The sequence below is a fragment of the Vulpes vulpes genome, chromosome 12 (assembly GCF_048418805.1).
Source record: "Vulpes vulpes isolate BD-2025 chromosome 12, VulVul3, whole genome shotgun sequence".
In the NCBI taxonomy this organism is placed as follows: domain Eukaryota; kingdom Metazoa; phylum Chordata; class Mammalia; order Carnivora; family Canidae; genus Vulpes; species Vulpes vulpes.
Window position 1 is genome coordinate 183478380 of NC_132791.1, and position 26739 is coordinate 183505118.

General features: G+C 55.0%; 3 protein-coding genes across 20 annotated transcripts in view; 1 reads left to right on the forward strand and 2 right to left on the reverse strand.

Moving 5' to 3' along the window:
• SLC9A5 (solute carrier family 9 member A5) overlaps window positions 1-14174 on the reverse strand; it is a 32157-nt gene extending 17983 nt beyond the window's left edge. For 6 of the 12 annotated variants that reach the window (XM_026011483.2, XM_026011484.2, XM_026011482.2 and 3 more), the window contains exons 1-6: window positions 7050-7537; window positions 3764-4066; window positions 1583-1746; window positions 1331-1409; window positions 875-1052; window positions 73-293 (exon numbers count right to left, since the gene is read on the reverse strand). In XM_026011483.2, the coding sequence (XP_025867268.1) occupies window positions 73-293; window positions 875-1052; window positions 1331-1409; window positions 1583-1746; window positions 3764-4066; window positions 7050-7242 (1138 nt within the window). In that variant the 5' untranslated portion in view covers window positions 7243-7537. Of the gene's footprint in view, window positions 1-72; window positions 294-874; window positions 1053-1330; window positions 1410-1582; window positions 1747-1932; window positions 2026-3763; window positions 4067-7049; window positions 7538-14152 lie in introns of those variants that run through there. The other 6 variants (XM_072731702.1, XM_026011479.2, XM_072731701.1 and 3 more) reach the window with 5 other exon arrangements.
• Window positions 7851-24656, forward strand: FHOD1 (formin homology 2 domain containing 1). Of its 4 annotated transcripts, none has more exons than XM_072731694.1 (24): window positions 7851-9235; window positions 16609-16715; window positions 17079-17143; window positions 17478-17545; window positions 17619-17724; window positions 17799-17893; window positions 18167-18278; window positions 18365-18459; window positions 18570-18713; window positions 18827-18972; window positions 19053-19268; window positions 19401-19424; window positions 19793-19846; window positions 20723-20838; window positions 20921-21519; window positions 21839-21994; window positions 22222-22404; window positions 22489-22608; window positions 22686-22847; window positions 23254-23444; window positions 23536-23728; window positions 23809-23971; window positions 24047-24247; window positions 24322-24656. In XM_072731694.1, the coding sequence occupies exons 1-24, from the start codon at window positions 9035-9037 to the stop codon at window positions 24402-24404; spliced, it is 3600 nt and encodes a 1199-aa protein (XP_072587795.1). In that variant the 5' UTR covers window positions 7851-9034; the 3' UTR covers window positions 24405-24656. The 4 variants fall into 4 exon arrangements, with proteins under 4 accessions (XP_072587795.1, XP_072587796.1, XP_072587797.1 ...); XM_072731695.1 differs by having other exon boundaries at window positions 19092-19268; XM_072731696.1 differs by lacking the exons at window positions 19401-19424; window positions 19793-19846.
• On the reverse strand, window positions 18841-26721 carry TMEM208 (transmembrane protein 208). Of its 4 annotated transcripts, none has more exons than XR_003236930.2 (7): window positions 26603-26721; window positions 26071-26166; window positions 25589-25648; window positions 25374-25510; window positions 25130-25214; window positions 24810-25030; window positions 18841-18968 (listed from the first exon to the last, which is right to left on the reverse strand). XR_003236930.2 is itself a non-coding variant. In XM_026011491.2 (6 exons), exons 1-6 carry the CDS (start codon window positions 26606-26608, stop codon window positions 24893-24895), a joined length of 522 nt encoding a protein of 173 aa, XP_025867276.1. In that variant the 5' UTR covers window positions 26609-26721; the 3' UTR covers window positions 24771-24892. The 4 variants fall into 4 exon arrangements, 2 of the variants coding, with proteins under 2 accessions (XP_025867276.1, XP_025867277.1); XR_011996143.1 differs by having other exon boundaries at window positions 25589-25734; window positions 26603-26685; XM_026011491.2 differs by lacking the exon at window positions 18841-18968 and having other exon boundaries at window positions 24771-25030.
• Window positions 26722-26739: the final 18 nt, after the last annotated feature.

A 26739-nucleotide genomic window follows, 5' to 3' on the forward strand; every position in this document is an offset into this window, starting at 1 on the left:
ATGGACTCAGACTGGGGATGAGCTGGGGCAGGGCAGGAAGGAGAATAGGAAAGCAGAGGGTGCCAGCAATACCGAGGGCTCGGAAGAACAGGATGAAGAAGAGGGTGCCTAGCACCAGCCCAGAATCCCAGGCCCACTTAGAAGAGTCCACAGCTGAGATGCCAAGCAGCATGAAGATGACGGTCTCAGCGCAGCTGGCTAGAGTCTTCATTGTGTATTTGACAGCCGTGCGTGACTTATGGGAGATGTTGGCTTCCACATACTTCTTACAGCCCAGGCCACACATAGTCACCCTGGGAGAGGAATGGACAGACAGGGCAAGTAAGGAGGGATTGCAGCCTCTAAGGTTTGAGCATGCCACAGGAGGTGTTGCCCATCACAGGATATCAGAAGTTATTGCAAACTTCATCAGAGCTGAAGCCCAGGGAGGCATCGAGACTGTCCTAGGATAGCTAGTGGTGGGCAGTCTTGGGATAGGGATCTAAATCTCCAGGTTCCCATTCAGTGCCTCCTGGAGGGGAAGTTGGGAGAAACATGCTTTGACTAGCATTCTCTCTGAAGCACCTTTTAGAGTGCTGTGGCCATGACAGCCAGTGACCAGGCCTTGAGGTCTACTTCTAGCTCAGCCTATACCTCAGAAAGCACTTCAGGTAGAAGAAGATTGGGTTCTGGTGTGCCCAAGGCAGTTCCAAAGACAGATCTTAAAGCATTACCTAAGGTTTACTGTCTCCCCAGGGGAGTCTGAGATTCCCACTACCACAGGGGCTCAGAGAAAACCTACTGCCTCCTCAGGGTCTTGCCTCTGTCTATGTAAGGGGCAACCATCTCCAATGCCCCCTCCCAGCTGCCTACATGCAAGGCTCCCAGGACTCACGCAAGAATAGCAGAGAGCGAGGCCATTTCAGCAGTGAGGTAGGCTGCATAGGCGAGGAGGAAGACCAGCAGTGGCTCGATGATGCGGACCCGCTTGGTGAAGCGTGTGGTCAGGGCCAGGAGGAAGGCAAAGACTAAGCCCACGGCTGCCCCGCCCAGACTGACCACAAACAGGGAGGCTGGGGGAGGAGTGGGTTGTCAGCATGACCCCTGGCCTGGACTCTACCGGGCAGACAAGACTGTAGTCTGGCAGGGAGTGGAGGACAATGCCCACTGTACTCCCCAGGGGTCAGGATCCCAAAGCCAGGATCCCAGGAAAGCTCTTCCTTCTCAGGTTTTCAGGGCCCTATTTCTCCACAGAGGAGGGAAGGGAATGAGGCAACCCAAAAGCCTCCTCTGTCCTGATGCAGTTGGGGGCAGGGATTCAGCAACCCAGCCATGAGGGGGAAATACTGACCGACTCCTTTCAGGTAGTCAGCAGCCTGTACGTTGGCAGAGCCCATCTCTACAAATGAGTTGCAGACCTTGTACAGCACCTGAGTGAGAAGAAGAGAGTCAGGAGCAAGGAGAGGGAAGGCCCAACTGGGACTGGCAGGAGAGGGTGAAAGCTGAGGCTGTATTTCTTCCCCAGGAAACCCAGGGAAGGTCCCCAACTAGTCAGAGCATGGCAGTGGGGGTCAGGGAATGGCAGCCAACTGTGCACTCTCACCACGGTGACAGCATCATTGAGCAGGGACTCGCCAAAGACGATGATAAAGAGAGTGTCGTTGACGTGCACCTCCTCAAAGACAGCCAGCACAGCCACGGGGTCCACCGCTGAGATGAGGCTCCCGAATAGCAGAAAATCCAGGAAGCTGGCCTGTACTCGAGGGGCTTTTGAGGGATAGATGAGGGAGAGCAGTTGGTGAGGTATCCAGTCTCCCACAGCATTCCCTGTGACAAGCCCTGGTTCCCCCTCACTGTGGAAACAAGGATGCCCAGAGAGGACTTGGGATGGTGAAGAGAGCATCAGCCCACAGGTCAGGAGACTTGAGCCTAAGCCCTGGCTTTGCTACTTACCAGCTCTGTGATGTTGGCGCTGTCACCGTCACATGACTTCTCTGAAGCCATGCCTCCTCATCTGCCTACCTCACGAGATTGCTGCAAAATCAACCCAGGAGATAGCTAAGAAAGCTCTAAGTAACCTGAAAAGTTAAGGTGGCGCTGAGAATAAAAATTGCAACTACAGTAATAAGAACCACCAGTAGGTGGAAACTGGCTGCTGACTGGCTTTATTAGGGAGAAGAACAAGAGAGTGCTTTCTTCCATGCCTGTGGTTCTCAGCCTCAGGGATGTGACACAATTCTCAGTAGGAGAGGGAGGGGCCGTCCATCTTGAGGGCTATGTATGGTAGGAAAAGCACCCACCATGCGGAGAACTTGAACATAACAGAATTTCTGTGGCCCTCATTTTCCTCATGTATATATTGGGAATAACAACAGTATTTACTTCAAAAAGTTCTTTATTTAGCCAGAACCTCATACATAGTAAGCACCTAATAGATATTACTTATTATTGTTGTTATTATTATTATTGTCTGATGTCCTCCCTTCCCTTTCTGCCCCAAAGTGTTCACTCACCCATTTGGAAAACCAGGTTGGAGTCCACAAGTAGAAATTGCAAACCTCCCCTTGAACCTTGGAGGAAGTCTGAATTATCAACATTCAGAGTTGAATGGATTTGGGTACAGGTAATGAGGAAGAAGGGAGTGGAAAAGGCAGCCTGAGGGCAAAGAGCCCCAGTAAAACAGACCTCTCCTACTAACCTTGGACCTTTTATCAAACAATTTTAAGGGTCTCTATTTCCTCATCTATTAAGTAGGACAAATAATACGCCAACAGAATTGTTAAAAAGAGTCCATGAGATAAGTAAAGAGAGAACACCCACTAGTGTAATGTATTGCATTCTGTGGATTTGTAATATGGATTTATCAATAATAATAACAGGGACTGCTGGCTGGCTCAATCAAAAGAGCATGTAACTCTTGACCTTGAGGTCATGAATTCAAGCTCCACGTTGGGTGTAGAGATTACTTTTTAAAAAATTTAGGGGAAAAATAATTTAGGGGGCCCTGGGTGGCAGTTGGTTGGGCATCTGACTCTTGGTTTTATCTCAGATCCTGATCTCAGGGTCTTGAGACCCAGACCCACCTAGGGCTCCGCGCTCAGCTAGGAGTGTGCTTGATTCTCTTCTCCCTCTGCCCACCCCCCCGCCACACACAGCTCATGCATGCACACATGAGCAATCTATCTCAAATAAATGAATGAATCTTTAAAAAAAAACTTAAGGGGGCGCCTGGTTGGCTCAGTGAATGAAGTATGCAACTCTTGATCTTGGGGTTGTGGGTTCAAACCCCATGTTGAGTATAGAGATTGCTTAAAAATAAAATCTTTTTAAAAAGTTAAAAAATAAATATTAATTTTAAAATTATAGTAGTAATAGTAAACTACCCTGATGTGGCCTGGGGAGAACCAGGATGATTGATCCTCACAGAACAGTGAATTGTGTGCCTCAGGGGAGCAAGGCTGGCAAGTGGCAGTGTGGTAACAGAGGGCAGGAGGCAACAGAGTAGTAATGCAGACTTTCCAGCCTCGGCAGCCCACACACAGCTGGGAGCCAGGCCTCTGCTCAGCTGTCATGCTGCAGAAACCCAGACTCAACTGGCAGAGACCTAAGTGAAGGCTGAAGGCCCATCTGGAGTGTTGCCTTGCACTCCGGGTGGGAGGGACCCAAGACAGAGTTCTCAGGGCATGGCTCTTGCCAATATGGGATCTCCAGAGCTGGAGAAGAGAGTTAGGTGATGAATCTAGCAAAGCCTCCTTCTGCCAGCTCAGGTCCTAGGGTCACTTACCCACAAATCCAGCCTGCTGCAGACCCCAGAGGGCAGCACCTGTTGTGAAGGCATTCCAGAGTGTGCCCACCACGGCATAGGTGAGGATGGCACCCAAATTGTCAAAGAATAGTCGGCTAGGCATGAAATAGCCTGAGTCCAGCACAATAGGAGGCAGTAGGAAGAGGAAGAATGTGCCTGGCTCCAGCTGGTACTCAGCTTTCTTGGCCACAGCCAAGACAATGCCTCCAAGCACCAGTCCCAGCAAAATCAGCAGGCAGCTCTCAGGGACCAGCGATGTCACCTTCCGAGACAAGTGAAACACTACAATGCAAGAAGAGGGCAGGATGTATCAGCTTAATGGTCTCACACACACAAACACACACACACACACACACACACACACACACACACACACACAAACACACAGGCCTATAACCTCCCTGTCTTAGAACGTTATCCAATGTCAGGAACCCCTGACTCTGGGACCAAGGAAGGAGAAAAGAGAAGCAGACTGCTAGAATCTCCAACCTGCATGGCTACAAACCTTCTACTGCAGCTAAAGTTGTCTGTCTCTTAGTGCTTCCCTCATGGTAAACTAGGCTTGCTTGCTCTTTCCATTTCTGGAAATGCCCGCTCATCTCTACTCTCATCCTCACCCCTCACCTCTCCTTTCTCTGATCCCCTTTATTCATAGCTATGATTTGAGCCCCAGCAAATGTTAGTATATTTTTATAGCTATAAAAATCAGGGCCTCAAAAAAAAAAAATCATGGCCTCTAGAGTCAGGCTGCCTGGGTTTGAACACTGGGTCCTCTATTTACTAGTTCTGTGACCTCAGAGTACATAACTTCACCTCTCTGACTTTCAGTTTTCTCATCAGCAAATTAGGAATAAAAACAGTAATGATCTCATAACATAGAATTGTTGTGAGGTTTAAGTAAAACAATCTACATCTACTCAATAGCACTTAACCCAGGGATTTATTGTAAGCACTCTTACCTAATATATTGTGTCCTGCTTCCCTAACTAGACCAAAATGTATATTATACCTCCTAGCAGCACTGGGGACCTCCTAGCCCAATATGCTTTGCATTATATAGGCTCAACTAATAACACAATAGTTTAAAAAACATTGGGTTTAGCAGTAAGAAGATCTCCAGTTTTTCTGGCTCCATCAGTTTCTAATTGTGTGATCTCAGACAACTTATTTAATTTACCTGAACTTCAATTTCTTCTCCTGTAATATGGGAAAAATACCTTTCACACAGGAGGAAGATAAAATGATATAGTGTGAATGCGTCTAGCAGAATATCAGATATATACTGGGTTCTCAACAAATGTTAATTAAAAATGATTCTGGGGAAGGGATGCATGGCTGGCTCAGTCAGTGGAGCATGTAACTCTTGATCTCAGGGTTGTGAGTTCAAGTTGTATATAGAAATTACTTAAAAATTTAAAAATCATTTAAAAAATGACTCTGGGGGGAAATAATGCAGACCTGTTTCCAGGAAAAGAAGAGGAAGTATGAAATGGGTTTCTGGTGTTATCGCAACTCTTCTTTGCCCACTAAAATAAACTCTTTTGGCTTTCCCCCGGGCCCTAAAATCCTGAGTAAACACCTCTCCCCATACCTGGAGTGGCAGGTAGTGAAAGTGGCCTCCATGTTAGCCTATGTGAGACCCCCATGCCAACATAGTGCCCTTTGGAAGCTGTCCCCAAAGGGCTTAGAGCAGTTCCTGGCACACAGTGGGATCTACATAAATATTTGTGTAATAAAAGGGAGAAAGAACCTCCTAGCAATAAAGCTGAGGGAAGGTATCCCTGAGCATCCTACTGATCTCTTCCATTCTCTGTGAGGATGTGTGTGTGTGTGTGTGTGTGTGGCTAATGAAAAGGCTCTCTTCTTCTACCTCCAGAGGAGATGATATCCAAGCTAGGCAACACACTATAATTTATGGGGGAAACTACAGTTGTTGCTATACAAACCCTACATAGATAACTTTCCTGCAACTCCTAAGACTCCTCAGCAAACCCAATTCTTGGCCCCCAAATCTGGGCTCCTACCCCTTGCTCTCATTGCTGGCAGGCCCTAAGGTAAATTCAGTTATAGATTTGCCCACACTCATCCCTATCTTTGGTTCCCCTCTCCTCTCCTTCAGGGACTCCATTGCATCCTCACTTTCAGAGCATGCATCAACCCTAGCACTGCAATCCAAAACCCACCACCAAAGCCTGTCCTTAGGCAGAACTAGACTCTGTAAAAGCATTCAGGCCCCATTTTCCATTATTAATGGGCTGTCAGAACAGAGTGGAAAGTTCTGTTCTGCCCAGCAGCACCCCCCTCTCCACCCTAGCAAAGTCCCTGGGGGAGTAGAGGGGCAAATTCTAAGCTGTGTGATTCCTACATAAAGACTGTATTGGTGAGACTGGAGTACAGGCTGTGCCAGCATAGCTGGGGAGTGAGTAGCAACGCTCAGCTATAATTAGTCACCCCCACAGCAGAGCCTGAACAACAGGGAGAGGGAGGAGGGTCTCTGGTGGTAGGAGGGATCACTGGCTGCTCAGAAGTGGGGAGGAAGGGGCAGAGGCAGGGAAAAGCAGCTCTAGTCAAGATAAGGAATGTGAAACACAACCTTCAATGTTGTGCAGACTGAAGGAGGTCAGATGTATGAAAGCACCTAGTGTAGGCAGCACATAGTAAGGAAGGCCCTAATAAATGGAAGATGTTTCTTAACCCTGAAATGTAAAGAAATGTAGACCTGAATTATGGTGGGGGTCCTGTTAAGCACACCTAAAGAATGGTGTACCTCTAGGAGAGCAGAGCAGGGCTAGAGGAAAAGTGGTGGTCTAGTATCCCAAGAGAGTGGACACTTGTATGTGATCTCCTGGGAAGACTGCTTCCTCAGGTCCAGGATGCCTGGCTTTGCTGGAGAACACTATCCCTACAATTCCCCACACATCCCTGTCGCTGACAGAGGTTTCTAGGAGCCTGGAGATTGGTGAAGAGGCCAGACCGAAGGGCTTAAGGGCTTACAGCAAAGGGAAGAGGGGAGCAAGAGGGCAAAGGAGTCTAGGGATGAGGCTAGAAAGAGCTGGGGCAGCCCTCGGAGAAGGCCAATCCTCAGGCCTCCCCCGCGGAAGGGGGGAAGGGAGAGAGGGCGCAGGAACTCTGCGAGAGCCCGGATTTGTGGAATCGGAACCCGGGTCCCGGCCCTGTGCAAGAAGCCGGCCCAGATCTGGGGACTAGGGGTTGGGCGCGGGTCCGCTGCCGGCCGCCGGCCTGGCGCTGGCACACACGCACTCACCGATTTTGGCCAGGCTGGCCACCAGGATCCACAGGGCTACCAGGTAGGGCGCCTCCACCTCGTGCCACTGCCAGCGGAAGAGCGCCAGCCCAGGGGGAGGCTCGCCGGGCGACCCCGGCTCCCGGGTGGGCTCTTCGGTGGCGGCCGCCCCCGCCAGGGGCAGCCCGAGCAGCGGTAGCGCGGCGCGCAGCATCCTGCCGCCTGCCTAGTCGCCCTCCCGGCACCGCACGGCCGCCGGCCCCGCGTCGCCGCCGCGCCTACCGGCCGCCCCCGCGTCACAAGCACGTGGGGTCCGCTCCCCCCAATCCCGGCTCCGAAACCCCCAAGCCAGGTCCGGACTCCGAGACCGTGCCCCAGGCGTCCGGACTCTGGACCCCTGCTCCTCCCCCTCTAAACCAGTCTGAGCTCTGGAAACCCTCCAGGGCAGCTCTCCGAGTCCCGAAACCGATTCCTTCGAGTCCGCTCCCCCAAACCTTCCCCAAAGCTCCCCTACCCGGGTTTCAGAGCTGGGAGCCGCCGCAGCCCTCCGGAGGCGCGGCCGCGTCCCACCCGCCGGAGGCAGTAGCCCGCCCCGGGAGGGGAGGGGGCCTGTGGGGGCCGGGGTCCGAGCCGGAGGCGCGCATCTTGTCTTCGGCTAGGACCGACCCGCGGCCGGGAGCCGGCGGCTGGCACTGAAGGCGCGGGCCCCGACGCTCTCCCGTGCCGACGGCAGGGGGCAGTGCGCCGCCGCCCTCCCGAGCCTAGGACCCCCTTCGGGCCCCCGCCCAGACCAGCGCTGCGCACGCGCACTGAGCGCTCCCTGAAAGGACAAGGCTGTCCTCAACGTCCCCAGAAACTCCAAGGCCCAGACTGGGCCCAGGTCATTCGAGGCTGATAAGGAAGCTATTCCACTTTATCTCCCAAGCCGAAGAGCGCCCGGCCTCCCTCTGCGTCGAACTACGGGATATCTCCTCCCCTTTTCCATGAAAATAGAAGGGAACGTTATCTTCCTTCCCTCAACTATGAGAAAACCCAGCCTACCGATTCCCTTTAAACTAATAGGGAGGGATCCCTGGGTGGCGCAGCGGTTTGGCGCCTGCCTTTAGCCCAGGGCGCGATCCTGGAGACCCGGGATCGAATCCCACGTCGGGCTCCCTGCATGGAGCCTGCTTCTCCCCCTGCCTGTGTCTCTGTGTCTCGCTCTCACTGTGTGCCTATCATAAATAAGATAAAATAATAGGGATCCCCTCAACCTGAAGGGCATTCTGCTTATCTCGCCCCAAACTGAGGAAGACTGTCTCCATTTTTCATTCAAGCTGAGGGGCTGAGAGAAACATGTTCTACCTCTCCCCACTCAAACTGAGTCATCACATCATTTTCCCAGAGCTGAGGGGCACCCGTCTCTCTTCTTACCCCAACTAAAGGGAAATGATCCCACTTCTTCCTTCACACTGAGTGGAACCGATTTTCACTTCTTGCTCCAAACTACGAGGGATTCATTTCCCTGCTTTTTCCAAATGACGGAATCACGTCCACTTCATCCTTCAAACTGAAGGAATCAGGACCATCTCGTCCCTAAACTCAGGGAGACCTGGCCGTCCACTATCTGAAGAAATTTCCACCCTACCTGCCCGAATAACCCCTCAACGAGAACGCAGCCTCACCACCCCCAAGCCCAAAGGAAAGCTCCCCGCCCTGTGGGCACGCTCTTGAAGGCGGGGCGCGAGCTCGGGTTTTCCCGCCGGCACAGCCAGTGAACTAACGGGATCCCGATCGCGCCGTCTGAGTGGCTGGCGGCAAGCCCCGCCCCCGGCAGCCCCCGCCCCCGGCGCGTTCAGGGACTGCTCTTGGCTCCACCCCCTCCTCGGCCCCGCCTCCTGCCTGGCTCCGCCCCTCCTCAAGCTGCGTCCGGTCCGACCCGGCCCAGACAGTGGAGCTAGTTGAATAGACGCCGCAGCGACGCCGCGACTCTCCCGGAGGCGCGCGGCACGAGCCAGTGACAAGCCATGGCGGGCGAGGAAGACCGCGGAGACGGGGACCCGGTATCAGTGGTGACCGTGCGGGTGCAGTACTTGGAGGACACCGACCCCTTCTCCTGTGCCAACTTCCCGGAGCCGCGCCGGGCCCCCACCTGCAGCCTGGACGGGGCGCTGCCCCTGGGTGCGCAGATACCCGCGCTGCACCGCCTGCTGGCGGCGCCGCTGAAGGTGAGGGGCCCTGGAGAAAGATTGAGGGCTAAGGTTCATGGCGCCGTGAAAGCCTTTGGGAGGTACCCCTGGGGAGAGGCTGAAGTGAGGGAGGGCGCTCCTGCGGGAAAGCCTTGGGCTAGAGACCTAACGTCCACGCTGCCTCACTTTCGCGGGACGCCTCTCAAGTTGAGGGAAGCTGAAGGAGGGAGATGGGAACTTGCCTGGCTGCCCCCTCGAAGTGAGACCCACCTGGGGAGATGTTCGGGGTCCACTCGCTGCCTGGCTGCCTGGGTAACCGATCTGGATACGGCGAGGATAGAAGTTTGGGTGGTAGCGGACTAGAAGTTGGAGCTGGGGCGAGACCAGCTTCCACCTGCTTCAGGTGAGGTGGGGCGGGACCAGGAGGAGGGGCGGACCCAGGGCGGGCCAGGGCGGGCGGCCAAAGCTCCCAGCGGTTTCTGGAGACTGGATTGGGTCCTGCCCGATGGAGGGTTGCCCCTGTAGGTGGGGGCCCGGCTTGGGAGTGCCAGTGGAGGAGACACTTCTCGGGGTGAAGCGAGTCCCCGGGGAGCGGCCCGGCCGGGAACACGCCGAGAGCCGGTGGTTGCACTGGTGGAAAAGCCCTTTGAGTCACCGCCCCCACCATCCCGTACTCCCTCTGCCGCCGGCCCACGACTAGAGAAGGGAGGGGGCGGGCCGGGCTAATTTTAAACCGCCAGCCTGCCCTAGTTTGCCTGCGTCCGGGAGCCTACTCGTGCACAGTGCTGCAAGAGGCCCTTTTCCAGATGGTTGGCCCTACCTCCCCTCTGGCTCCCTGCGCTCAGCCCCCTGCAGGCAGCCCTTTCCGGCGCGCTGGGTTTCCGGACCAGGACTCTGGGAGGCGCACTACCACTTCCCAAGGTTCCCCGTTAGCCAGTACGCACCGAGTGGTGAGGAAAAGGAGAGAGCCTTGGGGGGGTTGCCCTCCCCTGCTCCCAGCCTTAGCTGGGGGGCGAGTTGCGCAAATTTGCCCCCCAGGCCCGGGGTCTCCCCTGGAATGTGACCCGGGCGCCGGGCCCCCAGCCTGCATTCCTCACTCTTGGGGCCGGCCCCGCCTCCGAGCGCGGGCGGGAGAGTTGGTGAGATTATTGGCCGGGGGAGTGGCGCGTGTCCGGGCAGAGCCCCGGTTTCAAGGCCACGGCTTGAAGGTTGCAGCACGCTGCCCACCTTAGGGTGCTGATGGAGCCCCTTTTGTCCTGCCCTGTTCAAAGAGACAAACTGAGGTGGGCCTGGAAGAAGCCACGTCCAGCCCCAGGCCACCTTCAATTCAGGATGGGCACTGGAGAGTGAGGGTGGCTGAACTGAGGCTAGGTTCCTGCCTTCAGGCTCCTGGAACTCCCGGTGCTGAAATAAGCCTGGAGCATTACAGAAAACATAGTATTCCTCCTACTGTGCACCCTGGACAGGATTTAGCCTTAACAGCCCTCTTCCCAATTAGGGGCAGATATGGGAGGTCAGCGACAGGAAAGAACTATCTGTTGCTTCTTCCCCGCATTTGGGAACCCATCTCCCTGCTGCACAAGGTGTTCTGCCCTCTGTTCTCTACTTCTTAGCTAGGGACACTACAGAACTCAGATGGAGAATTTGTTAAGTATTCCCAAACCCAGACATTCCTGTCTCCCCACCTTCAGGATCTCCCACTTGGTATACCTGAGGACTACCATATCCCCCACAGGCAGGATATGCTGGTGGCCACTGAGTTACCACTGTGTCTGTAGCCAGGATTCCCTGGGGCTGGCAGCTCTGCCAGCAATGGTCAGACACTGTGATGTGCTCATCCCAAATATAAACTGTGACCACAGCCCCAGAATAGAAGGCTGGAGGAAGAAGGGCTGAGAATAGGGTAGGGGCAGGGACATCAGAGGGCTGAGAGAGGGGGAGCAGGGCTCTCCTTGCAGGAAATGTCAACAGCTGGTTCCTCCCCTAGTCCTATAAGTACATGCCCCAGGGGCATAGACATGACTCAAGCCTGCCTACATAGCCCAGAAAGGTAGAGAGGACAGGTAGCCCAGAAACCCAGACATTCCCACCCCAGGCCTAGAGCAGAAATAAGAGGGAGGGGATCTCTACTCAATACTTTATCCTCAGTGCATTTGTCCAATATAGGAACAGGACACAGTCAAATGATGACATCTGCCCTCCTACTCTGGGCACTGACCTTCAACATCTCTATGGACCCTGCTCCCTCCCTGGGAATGTACAAAGGCCCAACCCACTTTCTCTCTGGGGCTCCACCCCACACACCCCATTGGACTGGGCCTAGCCACTAGAGTTCCCCTGGGGGCTTCCTTTTTAAACCATTTAGAGCTTTCAGATCTGAGAAGGCCTTGCTCATTTCCTCCCAGTCTAGGAGGAAGCTCCTTGCCACAGCCTCTGACTCATCTCCTGGCCTTGGGTGGGAGTGGGAGGGGTAAGGGGGGTTGGGAAGGGTCCTGGAAATGCCTTGTGCCATGCCTGGTGTCCCCAGGGAAATAGAGGAGAATCTGTCTTCCCTCTGTGCACGAGCCTCTCCCAACCCAGGGACCTGCTCCTACCCAGGGGAGAACCTGGCCCTCTGACCCCGCATTTTACTTCTTTATCCAGAGCTCTGCTACCTTTTGCTTTTCTGAGCAGTGCCTCAGGAGCCCCTTTCTGACACCTAAAGGTTCTGCCACATCTGAAATAGCACTGACTTCTTCCTGGGCTCTGGGCAGAGAGACCTGAGTGCTGCTCTGACCCTGATGCAAAGCCACGAGGAGCCTCCTACTTCTAGCAGCAGGGATAGCCCTAGAAATTTGTCACCAGTAACTGTTTCCCCAACTGTGGCTAAAGATTAGAGGAGGACAGGGGTGGCACTCTCCTGGAATGTTTCCTGACCTTGCACCCTCTCTACTCCAGACCTGAGGCTGCTCAGGAGCAGTTGTGGCAAGGGGGCTAATGGGTGAACCTGACCTGCTGGGACAGGGACCAACTGGAGGGGTCTCAGAGTAGTCTTAAGGGTAAGATGGGGTGATCTGGTGATGAACTGAGCCCTTTATTCCCCTGACATGGAGGTCTTTTAGGGAAATGAGAAGATTGGGATGTGGGCGTGAGTCATGGCCTTCTCCCAGCTTTCCCTGGGGCCACCATGTCCAATTGTCTGGTCATTGTGGGCTAGGGAACCTGAGATGCAGCCTCGTGAGGGACCCTAGGACCTAAGTCCTTGCAGATGTAGGCACTGTTACCCTAGCATGTATGATGTGTATGTGTTCATTTGTGTTCTCTTGCTACAACTGGGAGGACCAGTTTGAGGTATTTGCAGAGTCTGGAAAGCTGAGGGGTGGTCTTCATCCCTTAGCAACACTACAGGCTCCAGCCCTCCCTCCACCTCCCCTTCAGGGGTTCCCTGGAGCACTTCCACAGTCCATCCACCCAAGATCTAGGTCAGTTAGCCCCAGTTCCATTACTGGTTCTGCAGCCTGGGGCATATTCATGGAGTTTCTAAGCCTTGGTTTCCTCATCTGTAAAACGATTGTCAGGAAAGGGACATCTGGCTGGCTCAGTTGGTAGAGCATTCGATTCTTTATCTCAGGGTCATGGGTTTGAGCCCCGCTTTGGGCATAGAGATTACTTACATAAATAAAACTAAAAAAAAAAAAAAGATTAGCAGGAGAATCAAACTAGGCAATCTGGTATGTGACACAGAGGAGGCATAACTAATATAGGTTTCCCTCCTCAAGATCCACCCATAGTGTCTCATCCAGGAAGTCATGGTCTAGTTGGAAACCCAAAATAGGGATGCTTGGGTGGCTCAGAGGTTGAGCATCTGCCTTCAGCTCAAGGTGTGATTCCGGAGTCCTGGGATCGAGTCCCATATCAGGCTCCTTGCATGGAGCCCACTTCTCCTGTCTCTGCCTCTCTGTGTCCCTCATGAATAAGTAAATAAAATCTTAAAAGAAAAAAAAAAAAGAAACCCAAGATAATAGGAGAAGAAGGGTCGTATGTTTAAAGTTTGTTTGTTCAAGTAATCTCTATACCCAACATGGGGCTCAAACTCACAACCCCAAGATCAATAGTTGCATGCTCCTCCAAGTAAGCCAGCCAGGCACCCCAAGGGTCTCATGTTTATAAGAAAGCAGAAGAAAAAAAGCAGCTATCAAAATTATTTCCTAAAGCAGCAGTCTTTCAGCATATAGTTCTACCCTCTTTTCCATCTTCTTTCCCTCTCCCTGGTGTACTCATTCTCACCTGATTTGTAGTTACGAAAAATATTAGAGGGTAGACACCATGGTCCCCTAAGTTTGGCCCTGAATTTAGAGCCATATGAAATGAGTTGGCTTAGATGATCAGAAAAGCCTGAGCCTAGAGAACTAAGAGAAAAAGTAGGCTGGATGCTGAAGGGAGGGGCTGGGCCTGGGAAGAATGGAGAGGACCTCACTCCAAGACAGACACAGAGAAGCGTGGAAGACAAGAACCAGGAGGCAATCAAGGATGTGAGCCCACACTGGCCCTGTGCTGACCCTAAGGACTGTCAGCAGGCACAAGGGTTCAGGCTTACTCTGGTCTGGCCCAGCCCCAGGGTGTGAGAAACAAGCCCCAGAGGTTTGGCTATCACAAGGGTGACCCAAAGAAGGGGCCAGGGGTGTGAGGGACAAGCACTACTCAGCTGGCAGGAAGTCTCTCTTCTTTGCTACCTTAGCCCACCGCCCCCCATCTCCACCCAGGACTAGGCAGCTGGGTTGGGGGGTGGGGGGGGGGTACCATCCTGGAGGCTTTGAGCTGTTACCTCAGGACTTCTTCCCCAAAATGGGGCCCTGGCAGGATAAGGCAAGTGAAGTGGCTGAAGGGAGGCCACTGCTGCCACCATAGAGGGAAAGGGGTTAACTCTGCTCATCTGAGGAAGCTGGGTGATGGAGCACTTGGCCTTCAGGATCTTACCCCAAATACATGCAGGCATTCTGGAAGGAGAGGACCATTCTTTGCTTGCTTGGGATTGGCACATGCCATGTGTACTTGCAGGAGGGTAAGAGAGCCTGCTGGGTCCGAGCTGTTGGTGTACTTCTTGGACCTGTGCTCCAGCAAAGCATATATATGTATAGATTGCTCCGTGAACCTGGGTGTGGAAGTCAGACCAAGTATAAGCTGATCACCCCTCCAGTGTTTACCTTTACCGCACTCCACCCCTCTCCTTTCTTAGCACTCATGGCAGTTGTGCTTCTACATTTATTTGTGGCCTTTTTCTGAGGCAAGCCTGCCTGCTTCCCCAGCTGAGCTGGAAGGCACAAAAAGCAGAAGCAGTATCTCCATCCCTGCTATGAGTTCACCTAAAACCAGCCTTGTTCATGAATGTTTAAATGAGTGAGCTCTTCTATATATGTGTGATTCAGAGGGTCCCTGAAGGGATTTGTTGCTCTGGGGCTGGGGCAGGGTGTGTGGATATGTTTTCTCTAGGGTCCCCAGAATCCTCTAGCCCAAGGTGGAAGGAGATGCAGCTGTGCCTGGAAGGGGGTGGGCTGGGCAGGCTGCTGAGTCACCATGTGGGCAGGGGATCTGGAGGAATGTGGGGCTGCCCTCAGCAGAGCTGGCCCAAAACAAAGTACCCTAGCCCTGGGGCCTTGCTGCCCCGTCTCAGGCCCACTCCCTGTAGGGCCTGGGGAAGATGACTCTGCTCCCAGCAAGGGGAGAGAGGCCGGCCCGCCCTAGGCGCCCAAGGGAGGGCAGGCCGCCAGGCAGGAAGTGGGACAGAGAACAGGCTGGAGTGTTTGTCCTATGTCCCATGTCCCAGGCAAGGCGGGGCAGGGGGTTGAGGGGGGGGGGTGTCACCCACGGGCCTCAAGGCTGAACTGCCAGGAAGGAGCTGGGTCAGGCTCTCAGGCATGAGCAGGGGTGCTAAGCAGAAATGGGTAGGGGCAGGAGTTGGTCTCCCTTCCCCCCCAGGGAACCAACAGCAGCTGGAAGCCCTTGGACTGGGCCCAGCGCAGGGCAGGGCTGACAGAGCAGCAGTACAAATGATGGGATTGACTTTCCCAGTAAGATGGAAGCCAGAGAACACCGGGTTCTCCAGAGGTGGGCTCTCCCTGGGCCATGGTACCTCAAGGAGCAGGACCACTCAATTCAAGGGACCTTGCTGAGCCCTACATACTGGCTCTGTGCTATGTGGGAGGTGTCTGGGAGAGGCACAGTACTGCCCTCACACTCTCTGGAGTCACTTCACTAGGCCTCTCTACAGGTACTCTCAAGCCCAGTGTCATGCCTGGTGGTGGTGGAGGAGAGCCAAGCTGGAGGTGTGGTGGAGATATGTGGGAAGCAGACACGTGGATAGAACACGTGCCTTGTACAATGAATGCAGGTTTCAGGGACCCAATGTAGACTGGCTGAGTCAGACCCTAAAAACTAGTTTTTATTTTTTATTTTAAAGATTTTTATTTATTTATTCATGAGAGACACACAGAGAGAGGCAGAGACACAGGCAGAGGGAGAAGCAGTTTCCATGCAGGGAGCCTGATGTAGGACTCGATCCCGGGACTCCAGGATCACGCCCTGGGCCGAAGGCAGACACTCAGCCACTGAGCCATCCAGGCTCAGCTAATGTTTTTAATAGGCCCCTTGGAGGCCTCTGAGTTCCAGCTCACTTGGGGCAGGACAAGGACCCTGAAGCCCAGAGGGACTGACAGCCTATGGATTACCTGCTGGCTCCTCACCATCTCCATTCAGGGAGACATGCCACACACCTACACCCCTCCCAGCTGGGTTTGCACCAGTATTCCTAACACTTTCTTCCTGGGCTTGAATGCTTTGTGAATGCAGTTTATCACCCCCAGGGCTGTGAACTTCCTCAAAGGCAAGAACTTCCTTCCATCTTCTCTCTATGCCCCTTCCTTATTCATGTTCGTTACCTCAACAATGTTTAGTGTGCACTCACTGTGAGCCAAATACTGTGCTAGGCTCTGCAAATATAGTATGGGGCAAGACAGACACGGTCCCTGAACCTAGAGAACTCATGGTTTGTGGGGAAGAAGACTAGTGTCTAGGATATTATAATGCTGTGTGGAAGGCCTCACACATGGAAGGGAAGGGGTTGCATAGCAATGGCTAGCGTTGTCCAGGAGAGCATTCCAAAAAAGCGTTACCTATCTAAAACCTATAGAGTGGGTAAGTGTTATCCAGAAGACCCAGCATGTACAAAGGTCAAAAAAGCTTGGCACCTGATGGTGGATGGTGGATGGGCATTGCACATAGTAGGTCTGTGAGGAATGGTTCATGAAGGAACGTGTGGCTGCAGTGCACACCCTGTGTTCAGCCATCTGCCCGCTCTCTGAGAGGAGGTCATGGGGTCTCCATACATACCCCAGCTGCTCTTTCCCAGCCCTGACAGCTGTTCCCTTTGCCCCCAGCTGGAGGACTGTGCCCTACAAGTGTCTCCTTCTGGATACTACCTGGACCCTGAGCTGTCTCTGGAAGAGCAGCGGGAGATGCTGGAGGGCTTCTATGAAGAGATCAGGTCAGAGCTGATGGGACCAGGAAAGCAAGGCTGGCCCCCACCTTTCCTTCCACCAGGAGCTGGCTCAGGTGTCAGCAGCCAAGACACCTGATCTATCTAGCCTGGGCTGTGGGTCACCTCCTGCCATCCCAGGGGACTGTGCCAGGGGAATCCCAAGGCATGGCCAGTGTTACCTGATGCCTGGGATGTAAAGGGGGTGGCGCTGCCCCACATACTTGAGATACCTATGTTTGCACAAACCATCTTGGGAAGGAAGGAGTTGGGCCAGGGTTGGCATGTGGGGTGGTCTTTATCTGCCCTGGTATGGGGGCAGGGGCCTTGAGGAATGGCCTGGAAACTGCTGACTAGGCTGCTTGATTCTAGCAAAGGGCGGAAGCCTACAATCATCCTGCGTACTCAACTCTCCGTGAGGGTCAATGCCATCTTGGGTGAGTATATGAGAGCATTAGAGTCCAGGAATCCCCTCCCAGCCCTGTTGGCTCAGTTTCTTTCAGGCTTGTGCAGAACAGTGGACAAAGCACATGGGAGACAGGATGTGTGGCCCCTCCCCATTCCTATCCTGACCTCTCCTTCCAGGGCCAGGGCTGATGCTGTAGCTAAACCGTGATGGGGGTTGCCCAGAGTCAGGGAGTGGAGGAGGAGGTTGGGGGTTCAAGAGTACTAGAGTATTCTTTGGTGGGGGATTGTGTCCCAGTAGAGGAGAATGTCTGTGCCCCCTTGATGTGCCCCCTTGAGGTTTCCATGCCCACCTACCCCTTACAGAAAAGTTGTATGGCTCCAGTGGCCCTGAACTCCGCCGCTCCCTCTTCTCACTAAAGCAGATCTTCCAGGTGAGGCCCAGAAGTGGGCTGGGGGTGGGCATCCAGCCTGAACCCTGCTTAAACTCCCCCATGGTGCCCCCAGGAGGACAAGGACCTGGTGCCTGAATTTGTGCACTCAGAGGGGCTGAGTTGCCTGATCCGTGTGGGTGCTGCTGCCGATCACAACTACCAGAGCTACATCCTCCGAGGTTAGCCCCATCCCTCCCCCATGACCCTTGCCTTCAGCGACTGCTTATTGACCTCTTCTTGTCTGTGTCCCCAGCACTAGGTCAGCTGATGCTTTTTGTGGATGGGATGCTGGGGGTGGTGGCCCACAGTGAGACTGTGCAGTGGCTGTACACGCTGTGTGCCAGCATGGTAAGTGGCCCTCCACACAGCCATGTACCCTTTGCCCACTGCCTCTTTCTGATCCTCAGTCTCCTTTTCTTCAAAGTGGGCTGGAACGGAGAGTCTGAGGCTCCTCTAAGCCTAGAAGGCACTCCAACACCTGGGCCTGGGGCCAGGGTCTTTCTGCCGAGACTCTCCTCTCTGGGTCCAGTCCCAGAAGTCCTTAGCCTCTGCACCAGGAGCTGGCACAAGTCTGGCCCAAACCCCACTACTCATATGTGTTGATACCCCCCACCCCCCCAGTCCCGCTTGGTGGTGAAGACAGCCCTGAAGCTGCTGCTGGTGTTTGTGGAATACTCTGAGAACAATGCGCCACTGTTTATCCAAGCTGTCAACTCTGTGGCCAGCTCCACAGGTGAGAGGCTGTCCTTTACTCCCCCACCACTCAGAGCCCTCTCTCCTGTATATCCCTGCATGATTGCTCCCCTTTCTGTGTGTCAGGCTCTCTTCCTTGGGCCAATCTGGTATCCATCCTGGAGGAGAAGAATGGTGCTGATCCTGAGTTGTTGGTGTACACAGTCACCCTCATCAACAAGGTGGGGGGGGGGGGGGCGGGGGGGAACCAGGTGCTAATTCTGGACCCCTAGGGCTCCTAACTTCTAGACTCCATCAGCCTTAGTCTTGCCCTCCCATCCCCACCCTCTAGACCCTAGCAGCACTCCCGGACCAGGACTCCTTCTATGATGTGACAGATGCACTGGAGCAGCAGGGCATGGAGGCTCTGGTCCAGCGCCTCTTGGGCACCTCAGGCACTGACTTCGACCTGCGTACACAGCTTGTGCTCTATGAGGTGAGCTAGGCCATCTGGCCTTGGCTGGAAGAGAAGGAGGAGGCACAGTTCCCCAGCACCCCACCCTACCTATGTGCGTTGATGCGGCTCACATCTGGGTCCATCTCCGCTAGAGTGCCCTGCGGTTGGAGGATGGAGACATCGAGGAAGCCGCTGTAGGTGGGCGGCGGGAACGCAGAAAGCCCTCTTCAGAGGAGGGCAAGAGGAGCCGCAGGTCTCTAGAAGGCGGGGGCGGCCCTGTGCGCTCCCAGGAGCCTGGGTAAGAGAGAACTCGCTTTGGCATGTGGAGGGGTGGATCCCCCTGCCTTGGCCTTGTGCTTTAACAGGCTCGGCCTCCAGCCCTGCAGGTCCTGCCTCACCGACAGGCCTCACCTCCAGCCCCACAGACCCTGTCTCAACCGTCATCTCCACCTACTCCACTGGCCTTGCCCTGTCCAGCGGCCAGGCTCCCAGCCCCTTGGACCCTGCTTCTGGCCTCCGTACCTCAGTGAACCTCTTTCCTGCCATCTCCGTGGGGCCCCCAGCTGACAGTACCAGCGAGAGGAGCATCTACAAGTAAGTAGGGAAATAGAGCCTGCCCCTAGCATCCTCTCTCCAGCTGTCCCTCCACTCTGAGCCCTCCACAGGCCCTCGGCCTCCTCTGCCCAAACTCCTCTGCCCAAACGCGTGCTTTCTCTTTCTTTCCAGACTTCACCAAACTGCTCCTGTTTGGTAAGTGACTGCTGGGGGCTGGGGTTCGGCTCTGACTGGACCTCTTCCTCTTGCTGCTTGTCTTCATCTTTCTGGCATTCTGCCTGTCCTTGCCCTTTTGTCATCTCTCCCCTCGCCCCCTTTGTTCTGTCGCTACCTCCTGGCTCTGTTGTTCTGCTCCACCTTTGTCTCTTACTGCACCCTGTCCTGCTTCATGTCAGTCTCTCCCCTCCATTTCCAGTTTCATGTCCTGCCTTCTCCATGCCTCCTCTTCCCACTGGGGCTGGGAAGGAACCCCTGCCATTCCTGCCCAGCTCTGTGTGGGTACAAGCAACTGGAGTGGAGCAGGCACCACAGTTACCATCTCTTCCTCTCGTCCCCCCACCCAGGGCCCCTGAGAGCCCACCTGTCCCTCAGTCCCCTACTGAGCAGGCCAGGCTGCAGTAAGTACAGAGGCCAGCCTGCCAGGCCTGCCATGTGCTCAGGGCTTCAGCGTTGCTTCCCCCAGCGGGGGTTCCATGTGCCTTATACAGCCAGAGCTGGGGACCTCTCAGGTCCATCCTCTCCCAGAGACCTAGGCCTCCCGTTACCCAAGGGGTAGAGAAGTTCATTGGGGTCATAGTGATCCCTGTGCTTCAATAGTGAACCCTTGACAGCTTCAACCAGAAAAGAGGACATGGACTCCCAATCTGGAGCCCAGGAATATGGCAGGGGAGGATCCAGGGTGCTGTGTGGTGTGGGGGTAGAGGAGCAACCTAGGACTGAAGAAAGGGCCGGGACTGAGGGCCAACAGAGCCTAGAGAGGCTGAAAAAGAGACACTGAGTCACCTGCATTATTTCAACATAAACCAAGTGCCTGTTGTGGTAGCTTAGTCAGGAAAACATGGAATCCTTAAGTTAATGCCTTTTACCAGGCCCTTTTCTCAGCCTGGGTCATAGCCCTCAGAAGCTGCCAGGCATGGGACAGCCTGGTGTGCCCACTCGGACCCCAACCCCTTCCCCTGCTCTAACGGTCCTTGTCTAGAATCAAGACACTGAACATGAACAGCAGCAAGGTTGCAAGTTAGATGTTAAGTAGAACTTCTCCCCTTCTGTTGACCTGGGGATGCTGGGTTGGCTGTGACCTTCCCCAGATATGGAGGAATGAACAGGGCCTGGTCTTGGGGGCTAAGTCCTGGGTCTGCTCAGTGCATGGACTGTTCCCCGTGTGTTTGTGTGTGCCTGCAATCTGAAGCAGCGCCCAGGGGCCCAGCAAGGCATGTATACCACCCTGGGCTGGCGTGTGTCGGACACCCTCACTGACAAGTGCCTCCCTCCAGAGCCCGGTTCCTGGAGAATGTGGCAGCAGCAGAAACAGAGAAGCAGGCTGCACTGGCACAGGGCCGGGCAGAAACATTGGCTGGAGCCATGCCCGATGAGGCTGATGGACATGTAGGTGAGTGGTGGGGGGCTGTCTTCTCGCATTGCCCTGTTGGTACACAGAGGGTGTGAGGCTGACAGCTGCTTCTCTCTTCTAGATACCCGGGAACTATGGAGCTCCCCAGAACCGGGCCCTGCACCCAGAACACCTGAGAGCCCTGCCCCACGAGGTCTGCTCCGGGCCCAGCGGAGCCTTGAGCCAGAGCCCAAAATGCCACTGGCCCCACCAAGCCCCAAGGCTGAGCCCATTCAGGAGTTTCGTGTACCCAAGCTCTGCATTGGAGACCTGGACTTCTCAGATCTGGGGGAGGATGAAGACGAGGACATACTAAATGTGGAGGCTGTGGAGGCTGTGAAAGGGGTCCCACCCCCACCGCCTCCACTGCCTGCGCTCTCTGGAGGTGCCCCGCCTCCTCCACCCCCACCTCCCCCACCCATCAAAGGCTCACTCCCACCACCTCCACCTCCGGCCGCCCCCCTTTCTCCCTCAGCACCTGATGGCCTACCCCTCCCCACCAAGAGGAAGACAGTAAAACTCTTCTGGCGGGAGCTAAAACTGGCTGGAGGCCATGGAGGCTCTGGGAGCCGCTTTGGGCCCTGCCCCACCCTGTGGGCCTCACTTGAACCTGTGTCAGTGGACACAGCCCGGCTGGAACATCTGTTTGAGTCCCGCGCCAAGGACGTGCTGCCTTCCAAGGTAAACCCACCCTCATCTGCTGTGTAATCCCAGTGGAGACGAGGGAATAGGAGCTTAAGGCTCTGAACTACCACTCATTTCCCACATGGGGGAACTGAGGCAAAGAAAGGCACTGAGTCCTCTGAGGTCTCTCAATAAGATACTGGCAGAGCCCTAATAGAATCTAAGCTCATCACAAGGCCTTACAGATCCCAGAGCTCTGGTTGTGGGATGACCTCATTTGGTCATTTAGAAGGGGGCTTTAAGAGTGCCCTCTTAGATTGTTGCCTCAGCTAGTCCCTTTCCCAATCTCTTAACACCCTTCCCCTCAACCTTAAAGAAAGCTGGTGAGGGCCGCCGGACAATGACCACGGTGCTGGACCCCAAGCGCAGCAATGCCATCAACATTGGTCTAACCACCCTGCCGCCTGTGCATGTCATTAAGGCTGCCCTGCTCAACTTTGATGAGTTTGCTGTCAGCAAGGATGGCATTGAGGTGGGGATACCAGCTGGGGTGTGGGAGGGAGGTCGGAGGTCTGGCCCTCTCCTTTGGTCAGTGGGCATTTCCTGTCCTTCCAGTGGTGGGCATGGGTTTGGTATCTCTACAGAGCAGTCCCCAGGTCCTGGGGATTCCTCAGATGACCTAGGGATGAGTTGAAACCAGTGCCTGAAGCCTCAGGCCAGCACTGAGGGGATTATGTGGGGTGGTGACTGCATCCTCAGAAACTGCTGACTATGATGCCCACGGAAGAGGAGCGGCAGAAGATTGAGGAGGCCCAGCTGGCCAATCCTGACATACCCCTGGGCCCAGCTGAGAATTTCCTGATGACCCTTGCCTCCATTGGGGGCCTGGCCGCCCGCCTACAACTCTGGGCCTTCAAGCTGGACTATGACAGCATGGAGCGGGTACTTGGATGATGAGGTGGGGCAGGAAGTGGGGCAGGTGAGCATGAGGACCAGGTAGTGTGAGTCCCTCATATTCTACTCCAGGAAATCGCAGAGCCACTATTTGACCTGAAAGTGGGCATGGAACAGCTGATACAAAATGCCACCTTCCGCTGCATCCTGGCCACCCTGCTGGCTGTAGGCAACTTCCTCAATGGTTCCCAGGTGAGGGGGAGCATACGAGGGCTGGAGCCCAGGGCTCTGGGGTCAGCCGAGCCCAGGCTCAGTTGATGTCCTTTCAGAGCAGCGGCTTTGAGCTGAGCTACCTAGAGAAGGTGTCAGAGGTGAAGGACACAGTGCGCCGACAGTCACTGCTGCACCATCTCTGCTCCTTGGTGCTCCAGACCCGACCTGATTCCTCTGACCTCTACTCAGAAATCCCTGCCCTGACCCGCTGTGCCAAGGTTAGCACCAGCCAGAGGCTTGACTAAGACCAGTCACAGAAATGAGGGTGTGCTGCTTCCTGGAGTTGGCTCTTCCTCCCTGTTTGGGCTGTTGTGCCAGAGTGTACTCAGCTAGAGGTGTTGGCGTGGGCTGTGTCCTTGGCCAGAAACACTGCTTTCCTCTATTGGCCTCTATTTACCGTCTTTGGGTCTCCGTTTAACCACCACTTCCCCCAAGAAAGCTTCTCTGTTCCCCATTAGATTAAATGGACTTGTCTGTCTCCTGCATTAAGACTATGAGTTTTTTGGAGGGCAGGAAGCAGGTCTTCACTATCTGGGTCCCTAGGGCCCAAGCTGGCTGGCCTGAGGCAGCCTCAGGTGGTGCCTTCCTGTGGGGGGACAGCATGTGTACCCCCTGCTTTTCCAGGTGGACTTTGAGCAGCTGACTGAGAACCTGGGGCAGCTGGAGCGTCGGAGCCGGGCAGCAGAGGAGAGCCTACGGAGCTTGGCCAAGCATGAACTGGCTCCAGCCCTGCGTGCCCGCCTCACCCACTTCTTGGCCCACTGTGGCCGCCGTGTTGCCATGCTGCGGGTAGTGCACCGCCGTGTCTGCAACAGGTGGGGACATGGGCCAGAGAGGCGGGACCACGGCCACCATCCCTCAAAGCCCAAGCAGGACTCACCATCCCTCCCTGCCCAACCTGCCTAGGTTCCATGCCTTCCTGTTGTACCTGGGGTACACAGCCCCGGCAGCCCGTGAGGTACGCATCATGCAGTTCTGCCACACGCTGCGTGAGTTTGCACTGGAGTACCGGACTTGCCGGGAACGGGTGCTGCAGCAGCAGCAGAAGCGGGCCACGTACCGTGAGCGCAATAAGACTCGGGGCCGCATGATTACTGAGGTGGGAACCCTTCCAGGTTTGGACTGCCACCCCCCCGGTTTCCTTTCCCTGCTCCCAAGTCACCCTTCTCTTCTCTGCAGACAGAGAAGTTCTCAGGTGTGGCTGGGGAAGCCCCCAGCAACCCATCTGTCCCAGTGGCTGTGGGCAGTGGGCCGGGACGGGGGGATGCCGACAGTCACGCCAGCATGAAGAGTCTGCTGACCAGCAAGCCGGAGGATGCCACACACAGCCGCCGCAGCAGAGGTGGGACCTGTGGCCAGTGAGGGCAATGGACTTTGGGACTGCCTTGACCTGAATTCCCTATCTGGCCTCCCTTAGGCATGGTCCAGAGCAGCTCTCCAGTCATGCCTACAGCAGTGGGGCCGTCCACTGCACCCCCAGAAGAACCCTCAGGCTCCGGTTTACCTAGTGACACTTCAGATGAGATCATGGACCTGCTGGTGCAGTCAGTGACCAAGAGCAGTCCTCGTGCCTTAGCTGCTCGGGAACGCAAGCGTTCCCGTGGCAACCGCAAGTCTTGTGAGTACTTCCTCAAACACCCGCTACCTATCTTAACCCCATCAACCTCCTCTAATCCTGCTCTGTCCCTGCAGTGAGACGGACATTGAAGAGTGGGCTCGGAGAGGACCTGGTGCAGGCACTGGGACTGAGCAAAGGTCCTGGCCTGGAGGTGTGAAGGTACTGCCTCCAGGACACCTATCTGGGCCCCAGCCTGCAGTGCAAGACACTAGAGAGTAAGGAGGGATCAGCAGAATTTGGGGCCTCTTCTCAACCCCAGAGACACTCTTCGCCCAGTGGACAGTGCCCTCAACAGTATTAGCTGTGCATGCCTGTGTGCAAGTGTGTGTCTGTGTGTGTGACTGTGTGTGTACACGTACTTGTATAAGCTCCCTGAATACATGGAGTATAATAAAGTTTTCCTAGCCTACCCAAGAGCCTTTTTCTTCTTTCGAAGTACCCACCACACTCGGTCTGTAGCATGAGGCTAATACCAAAGGACTGGCTCTTCCTACCTGTCCCTTCATTATCACCCACACAGCGATTAGCCACATTCTGAGCCATTTATTCAACAATCCTATACCTTAGACTGCTTTTGGGCCTTGGACTAGGCCCTCCTTGCTCCTGGCATGGGGGCCATGCAGCCTGTGGCCCAAACGTTGATGGCTATAACCGCTTCATCTGCCGCCGCTCCTGTCGGCGCTGCCGTTTCTCATTGTGCTCTGGTGCTGGGGTGCCACTGTCTGCTGTGAACCACGGGCCCAGCACATTCACCCAGAGGAGGTAAAGAGCCCGGCCCGGAGCCTAGGAAAGAAAAGGTAACTTGAAGCCAGGTGCAGGAAATGAAAGAAGAGAAGGGTTAGATGCTCCAGCCCCTTCTTGGGAGCCCTACAACCCACGCACCAGAAGCCAGAAGGACCAGATGTAGAGGGAGAAGCAGCTGAGCACCTGCACGATGGCTGTCAGTAGGATCACATCCTTAAGGTGCCTGTGGACAGAAGGGAGGCTGCAAGGCCCAAAAATAGTAGATGGGCCCCAGTTCTTCTATCCTCTTCAAGTTGTGGGCAGTTGTGGGTCTTGGGCTATCTGGGCCCCAAGACCCCAGCCCGGGGGCCGCTCACCTGGGCTGGCAGCGGGGGACACTCACTCTGCCATGCCCTGCTCCATGTTGAGGTCCATTCCACCATCCATCAGGGCCCCATCCTCAGAAAAGGCTGCCCGTGCCATCGAGCTCATAGAGTGGTAGCTGGCCCCATATACTGCCAGACTAAAGCCCAAGGCCATCTGCAGAATAAGAATGGTATCACAGGCCAGCCAGTAATCCTATCTGCTTATCCACTTCCCAGGCTGGGGGACACTTACCCAGGCCCAAAATGAGGCAGATGAATAGAAGAACACCAAGGTCACAAGACAGTAAATGGCCTGTAAGCAGATACATGATCAGGCTGGGATCAAAAGCTGCCCTAAACCATGGGTCTTCCTGGACTCTGACCAAGAGTTAGGCCAGGCTGTGGAAAGAGGTTGTTACTCATAGGGTTGGTGGGGGGAAAAGGAACTGTTCCCTAAGTTCTGAGTACCCAGACCCCCCTCTGATATGTCAGCCCAGGAAAGGATGGGTTCAAGTCCATTTGAGCCTTAAACTCTCATTTCGTTTTTGGTTTGGTTTGGGTTTGACTACTCCGCAATTTCTTTTGCCAGGATTCATTCTCCTTTCATTTTAATTGTAGTTTTCTTCTGGAAAACTACACATGGCTGTCATATACCCCCCTTTACCCCGGACACCCAACACACACCAGAGCTGACTCTGGGATCTCGGGTGGGCACAGAAGGAGGTAGGCACTTACATTGGCCCCCAGTATGATCCGCAGATAGAACTTCAGAGTCTCTCTGTTCTCTTCAAATATCTGCTTCTTCCCTCTGGTGCCCACTTTGCCCTTGGGCTGCAGAGGGATGGTAAAATTCTATCAGAGCCCTCCTCAGCCAGGGTCCTCCTCACCCTCCCCACCAGCCTGGTCAGGTACACAATTACACCTGCACTTAAGCCAGGTCCCCATGGTGCTCAAATCTAGCACAATCCTTGGGATGTCCCCCCCCTCCTCTAGTCCATCCTGCTTAGGGCTGACACCATTTGTGCAACACCCCTAAGACCTGCGGCCCGGCCTGGTACCGTCTGGCACTGACGCCCACTCCCCTCCCGCAGCACTTGGGGTATGGCGGTGCGCCGCTCTATTCCCCGCTAGCTCTAGTGCCATCTGGCCGCTGCAGGGCGCCCCCCTCTGGCAGACCCGCTTCCCTCGATGTCTCTCCTTTGTTTTCAGTCTCCCGGGCCCGGGAATCCTCTGCCGTAGCGAACCCCGCCCTCCCCGCCCTCCTTACCGCCATAGCGCGACGCAAACAGCCAGCGAGGAAAACGAGGGAGAGCGACCGAAACCGCGGTCAGTAGGTACCACATCGGCAGCAAAGGCACTTCCGGTGCAGACCCAAATCGTCACAACTGTGACGGAAGTGGGGAC

Coding starts and splice junctions, on each gene's coding strand:
- FHOD1 (XM_072731694.1), top strand. CDS start 9,035: ATGGCGGGCGAGGAAGACCGCGGAGACGGGGACCCGGTATCAGTGGTG. Junction 9,236..16,608: donor TGCTGGCGGCGCCGCTGAAG/GTGAGGGGCCCT, acceptor CTTTGCCCCCAG/CTGGAGGACTGTGCCCTACA. Junction 18,279..18,364: donor CTCTGTGGCCAGCTCCACAG/GTGAGAGGCTGT, acceptor TCTGTGTGTCAG/GCTCTCTTCCTTGGGCCAAT.
- TMEM208 (XM_026011491.2), bottom strand. Junction 25,649..26,070: donor GGATCATACTGGGGGCCAAT/GTAAGTGCCTAC, acceptor ATCTGCTTACAG/GCCATTTACTGTCTTGTGAC. Junction 25,031..25,129: donor TCTGGTCCTTCTGGCTTCTG/GTGCGTGGGTTG, acceptor TTTCTTTCCTAG/GCTCCGGGCCGGGCTCTTTA.